General features: G+C 41.5%; 1 protein-coding gene across 1 annotated transcript in view; it reads left to right on the top strand.

Moving 5' to 3' along the window:
• The first annotated feature begins 52 nt into the window (after positions 1-52).
• The window catches only part of FRMD3 (FERM domain containing 3), a 379,109-nt gene continuing 372,182 nt past the window's right edge, over positions 53-6,979 (top strand). Inside the window, exons 1-2 of the mRNA XM_061200526.1 lie at positions 53-121; positions 1,028-1,159. Of these exons, the coding sequence (XP_061056509.1) occupies positions 1,052-1,159 (108 nt within the window). The 5' untranslated portion in view covers positions 53-121; positions 1,028-1,051. The remainder of the gene's footprint in view (positions 122-1,027; positions 1,160-6,979) is intronic.

Below are 6,979 nucleotides of genomic sequence, written 5' to 3'. Positions count from 1 at the left end.
TGGATAGAGGTTGTACAGATGAAGAAACAGACCCGGAGAGAGAGGTGACGCCTAAGGTCTTACAGTTCAGTTGTGCTTGATGAACATTTCTTGAACATCTACCATCCGCAGGACTCCAAAGGTGAATACTGTTACCCTCCAGGTGCTTCCAGGCAGGTAGGGGGATAGATGTATAGGCATTGCTGTAACCTGTGCTCTGCTTTACCAGTTCGGGTAAAAAAAAAAAAAAATAGAGTTCACATTTCTTTCAAAATTCAAACGCAGAATGGTTAGCAGAAATTCTGTTTCTTCTCCCCAGATGTCCCTCCCAAGATATGTCCAAGGACCTCATATTTTCTGTACTAGTCATAGTGGTGGCAAGAAACAGCACTCTCAAGTTGGGTTATTTGAAAAGGGTTCAGTAAAGGGGCTATTTACAGAGATGCAGGTGGGGTCAGTTAAAGCAACACAGGGTCCTAGTCTTAGTAAGTGAGGGGAGGTGTGAGGGGCAGTGGAAGGGAGCCTTCACTGGGCTAGGGTGGGAGGGGAGAGAGAGAGAGTGTGTGAGCGCTGTTTGGATAGAGATGTCTGATAGGAAATGTGGCCTTAGGAAGAGAGATAGATAGACACCCCTTATTGACCCAACAGGGAGGGAATCAGGAGAATAAATGACCTCCCCTCCCCTTCTCTTGCCCTTTGATCTCCTGCTAGTGACCAAACCCCACTGGCCAGTCCCAACTGGAAGACAGAGAGCTAGAGAGTCTATTGAGTCCGCCAGTGCATGCCAATCTCCCGGACACAGAGGAGGGAAGAGAAGGTTGGAGGGTGTATCTGATGGGTCAAAAGAAAGCTATCCAGCACTTTTTTCCTCAAGAGTCAGTGAACGAATCCTCCTGTGCTTGCTTCCAGGACAGCAGAACTCAGAAGTGACCCTAAGAGCTGAATTTCACATTTTTGACTACTGAGAGTGCCACCTGCTGGTGCTGGTTGTCTCAGGGCTTCTCAGCTGTTGGGCAATCTGATATTAGGTCCTGTCTATCTACTGCAGGCACTGCTGTACTAACTGAGGCACATGGTACCCTGGAAGCCTGAAGAGACCCTCAGCAAGGCACTGCTTTCTGCATGCGTTACTATAGTGACCCAAGTCCAGATCACCCCCAGACCGAGGACATCCTGCACTGTAAGTCTTATCTGGTAATAGTGGCTGTAGAAAGGCTCCTGTATGCAGCTGCTCCTTCTACAGGGGTTAGATGGGGTGCAGAGGGGAGCACCTTAATGCACACAAGCACTTCCCTAGGAAGCAAAGCATCTACCAGGATGGCTGGGCAGGGCAGATACTCCCATAACAGTGGTCTCACATTTGACAAGTCTCATTAAGAAGAGGTTACATCAGCACCTCTTCCCTTCCAGATGGGTCCTTGATCTTGGTTTAATTTTGAGAATTCAAATAGATGCATGGAAGAGCTCCGCAGACCAAATCCCAGGTCTTAATCAAGCCCCAAAGTAGCCTATTATACATTCTCCTGGAAATAATGGTTGTGAACTTGCTTCACATCTTCATAACTAGAAAGGGTCACTCAAAGGGCCCAGAACAAAGTTTGCACAAAGGTAAAATGATTTTTGATACCTCAATAGATGCAGAAAAAGCATTTGACAAAATTCAACATCTCTTCATGATAAAATACTCAACAAACTAGGAATACAAAATCCTCAACCTGATAAAGAGCATCTGTGGACCCCACGGCAAATATTCTACTTAACGGTGAAAGACTGAATGTTTCCCCTGTGATCAGGAACAAGCAAGCATGTCTGTTCTCATCACTTCCATTCAGCATTCTGCTAGGGATTCTAGCCAGGGCAATTAGACAAGAAAAAGAAATAAAGGCATCCAGATTAGAAAGGAATAAGTAAAACTATACTTCCAGATTATATGATGTTGTATACAGAAAATTCTGAGACATCTACGATGACCCTATTAGAGCTGATAAATGAGTCCAGAAAGGTTTCAGGCTACACGATCAACATACAAAAAGCAATTGTATTTCTATACACCAGCAGTGAACAATCTGAAAGGGAAATTAAGAAGAAAAATCCCATTTACAGCAGCATCAAAAAGAACAAAATAGGAAAAAATTAATAAAAGAAATACAAAACTTATACTCTGAAGATGTATATATGGGATATTAGGAATTAAGAATACTCATCCTCCACTGGGAGAAATGTAAATTGGTGTCACCTTTCTTGAAAGACAGTTTGGCATGATAGAATAAAACTGAATAGGCATATACCCTACAGTTCTGCAATTTTATTCCTAGGTTAACACTCCAGGACATATGTACACAAATGTACAGGAAGTTGTGTTCATAATAGCTCCAAACTGGAAACAACCTGAATATCCATCAGCGATGAGATGGCTTAATAAATCATTGCATATTCAAACGATGAAACACTGTATAGCCAATAGTATGAATGAATTACAGCTATTGATACAAAGGCATATCAAAACCATAATGCTGATTAGAAGAATTAAATCTATGTAATTCCCATTTCTTGTTTAAAAACAAGAAAATTAAGCAATATGTTTATAGTCTAAGGATATATACATGTATAATAAAACTATGCAGAAAAGCAAGAGAATGATTAACTGAAAATTCAAGATGATGTGTGTCAGAAGAGGCACAAAACGTCTTCTGGTAAACTGGCAATATTCTATTTTCAACCTATATATTGGACAGTGTGATGGTTAATTTTACGTGTCAACTTGACTGGGCTAAGAGATGCCCAGGTAGCTTGTAAAACATTATGCGTGTTTCTGTGGGGGTGTTTCTAGAAGAGGTTAGCATTTTAATTGATAGACTGAGTAAAACAGATGGCCCTCACAAATGCGGGTGGGCATCATCCAATACACTGAGGGCCTGAATATAACAAAATGACAGAGGAAGGGTGAATTTGCTGTCTCTGTTGAGCTGGGACATCTGTCTTCTTTTACCCTTGGACATTGGGCTCTTGGTTCTCAGGTCTTTGGGCTTGGACTAGAACTATGCCACTGGCTTTCCTGGGCCTCCAGCTTGCAGAAAGTAGATCGTGGTAGCAGACCACAGACTCCATAATTGCATGAGCCAATTCCTCATAATAAATCTTCTATATATCTATATATTTCCTATTGGTTCTGTTTTTCTGGAGAACCCTGACTAATACAGATGCACAAGTGTTTATTGTATTATTTTACCTTAAACCGTACATATGCATTTTATATACTTCTATATGTATGATATATCATGCACACACACAGTTGGGATCTTTCCTACCTAATTTACAAGTCCCAGCAGCAGTGAGGGACTCAGGAAAGTGAGCTGGCGAAGCAGGAATGAGTAATGTCTGATATGCTAAGAATCTAAATTGACCTTGACTTTCATCTCCTCCAGCTTGGTTTACTTCTTAACTGGCTGCTAGTGTTTCTTTTCTTTTTTTTTTTTTTTAAACATCTTTATTGGAGTATAATTGCTTTACAATGGTGTGTTAGTTTCTGCTTTATAACAAAGTGAATCAGCTATACATATACATATATCCCCATATCTCCTCCGTCTTGCATCTCCCTCCCTCCCTCCCTATCCCACCCCTCTAGGTGGTCACAAAGCACTGAGCTGATCTCCCTGTGCTATTCGGCTTCCCACTAGCTATTTTACATTTGGTAGTATATATTAGTCCATGCCACTCTCTCACTTCGTCCCAGCTTACCCTTCCCCCTCCCTGGGTCCTCAAGTCTATTCTCTGCATCTGTGTCTTTATTCCTGTCCTGCCCCTAGGTTCTTCATAACCATTTTTTTTTTTTTTTAGATTCCATATATATGTGTTAACATATGGTATTTGTTTTTCTTTTTTTTTTTTTAAACATCTTTATTGGAGTATAATTGCTTTACAATGGTGTGTTAGTTTCTGCTCTATAACAAAGTGAATCAGTCATACATATACATATGTTCCCACATCTCCTCCCTCCTGCATCTCCCTCCCTCCCACCCTCCCCATCCCACCCCCCCAGGCAGTCACAAAGCACAGAGCTGATCTCCCTGGGCTATGCGGCTGCTTCCCACTAGCTATCTATTTTATGTTTGGTAGTGTTTCTGCTGACGTTGCACCTGATGGTAACTATCACTGACACCAATGATGTTGTAGAATACTCCTTTATTGGCGTTAGGTTGTGAATACTCATTTTAGTTAAATTAAATCCACTTAAAACAGAACGAAAATACACTTTTGCCTATTTTTTTTATCATGTCTCTATCTCTTCTATCTTCTCTATCAGTGGCCAGTTGATTCAAAAAACACTTTGATGACATACATTACCTATTTTCCTTCCCTCCCTCCCTCCCTTCCTTCCATCTTTCCTTCCTTCCTTCCTCCTTCCTCCCTCCCTCCCTCCCTCCCTTCCTTTCTTTCTTTCATTTAAACACACTCCAGATACATTTTCTCTTACCTTTTAATCAATACAGTAATGACGATAGATTTTACAAGTATAAATTCTCCAGACAACTAAGTTTCTCCTCCAAATTCTCTTTGAATGGAAGATACTATTATGCTGCGTAACTCTTGTAAAGATAGCTTCTTCTTTTCTTTATCGTCTTGAAGAAAAGTTAGTTGAGTTTTCTTGGGTTAATTCAAAGTATGCCAGTCTTTCAAAACTTTTGCTCATGTGGTATACATTTTCTAAGTTTTCTTTACAGCATTCTTTTAAATGAATGAAAATTGCTGAGTTGCTCATTATTTGTCTCCTCTCTCTTACTCTTTCTTGGTTCTTTTCTGTAATAAATTCTTAGTTACCCTGAAGGGGCAGGGAAATATGGGTTTCAGCTTAATCAAACTTCCTTGCTGACTAAGAGTCATGATTAGTGTCACCAGGAAATTTGAATATAACTAAGCCTTCAACAGTATCAGGAGACCTTCTGCAATTGCAGCTTCTTATTGATGATTCAGAAAACATGTCAGGATATTTCAGTGCTCTGGGTCATCATTATGAATATTAATGATCATCCCATAGGGTATTATTTTATTGCTGCATTACAAATTACCCCAAAACTTAGCAGCTCTAAAGCAAGTATTTATCATCTTACAGTTTCTGAAGACAGGAATCTGGGACTGGCGGTTGAGCTCTTAGTGGGGCTGCAGTTTCATCTCAAAGCTCAACTCAGGGAGGATCTGCTTCCAAGCTCACTCACATGGTTATTGGCAGGCTTCAGGTCATCACCGGATGTTGACTGGAGACCTCAGTTCTTTGCTGTGTCTGCCTCTCTGAAGGCTGCCTGAGGGTCTTCATAACATGGTAGCTGGTTTCCTTCAGAGTGAGTGATGAGAGAGAGGGAGAGAGAGCAAGAGAGAGAGAAATGAAAGCCACAACCTTTTATAACCTAGTTGTGGAAGTGACACACCATCACTTCTGGAACAATGTGGGAGGAGACTACACAGGTGTGAACATCAGGAGGTTGGGATTTTTGGAGGCCTTCTTGGAGGCTGGCTACCACAGACAGAATCTATAATGGAATAATTTTGCTCTTTTTATTAATTTATTTTTTAATTTTTATTTATTTAGCCGTGCCTCACGGCTTGTGGGATCTTAGTTCCCTGACCAGAGATTGAGCCTGGGCCCACGGCAGTGAAAGCCCTGTGTCTTAACCACTGGACTGCCAGGGAATTCCCTAATTTTGCTCTTTTTTAAAAAAAAATTCAATCCTGGTAAAACACATACGTAAAATTTATCATCTTAACAGTTTTGAAGTGTGCAGTTCAGCAGTGTTAAATATATTCACATTGTTGTGCAACAGATCTCCAGAACTTTTTCGTCTTGCAAAAGGGAGTGATTTTTTAGAGCTGTATTTCTTATTGATCGAATGCTAGTGGATGGCATTACACTGTTTTTGGTGCTCTGTTTTGGTTTAGCTACTTATTCTTTCTACCTGTCTGAGGTATATATTGACTTATTAGCCCTGTTCTTCCCATGCTATACCCACACCCGTTGCCTTTGCCATGTGACTTGGCAGCTCCTCCCCCTAGAGCTGAGTGTAGTTTTCTGCTTCTTGACTCTGAGCTTGGCCATCTGATTGACTGGCTGATGGAATGTGGACAGAAGGGACGATGTGCATATTTTGAGCCTAGGCCTTAAGAAGCATCATATTTTTCTGTTTGTCCTCTTGTGCTTCTGTCATCACCTTGAGAAGAGTTTGCCCTCAGTAGCTGTTTTTCTGTGAATCAGAGCTCCAGACCTGACACACATAGAACTGGCCTGAGCCCAACCCACTCTGAAGAGCCACACCTGGCTGGACCTGCTGCTTAGAGCCAAGCCACCCAGCTGAGCTTAGTCTGGACCAGCGAAGTGCCGTTCAACCTGCAAACACATGGGAGGGCTTAGCTGAGATTGGCAGGGCCACCTCCAGCCATGTGAGAAATAAACGCTGAATGTTGTATGCTGCTGATGTTTTGTGGTTGTTTGTTACAAAACATTAGTGTAACATTAGATAATGAATATTCTGCCCTTTTCCACTCTGGCCTCTGTGCCAGTGAGTTCCCAAATACACTACATGCACACACACTCACATAGATCGCATTGATTTTCCCTCTGCACTGTCATGGCCACCTGTCTGCTGTTTGAATTGACTTCATCAGGGTCCGGAAGTAGTCTGTTCACTGAGAATGGGCAGGAAAAGAATAACAGTTTCTCCTAATTACAGAGGTGGAAAGCACCTCAAGAGGGTTTCTACTCCACACAGGGTTTCTGGAAAGCAGCTGATTTTGCCATGAATGTTTACCTTCCCTTTGGGGAGTAGAATCACATCTGGGGAGTACTCTGGGGCAGAGGTTTTGGTGTGGTCCTGTTCTGTGCAAGATGGGGTGTACTGATTAACTATGGGGTGGTTTGTGATTGATCATGATGGATTCAATATGGATGGATTTTTCATGGATTGTAATAATTTTTGCTTTATGTGTTGATTATTAATTTGTTTCTTTCACT

The sequence above is a fragment of the Eubalaena glacialis genome, chromosome 9, assembly GCF_028564815.1.
Source record: "Eubalaena glacialis isolate mEubGla1 chromosome 9, mEubGla1.1.hap2.+ XY, whole genome shotgun sequence".
NCBI lineage: Eukaryota > Metazoa > Chordata > Mammalia > Artiodactyla > Balaenidae > Eubalaena > Eubalaena glacialis.
This window is presented reverse-complemented; position numbering and strand designations above follow the sequence as displayed.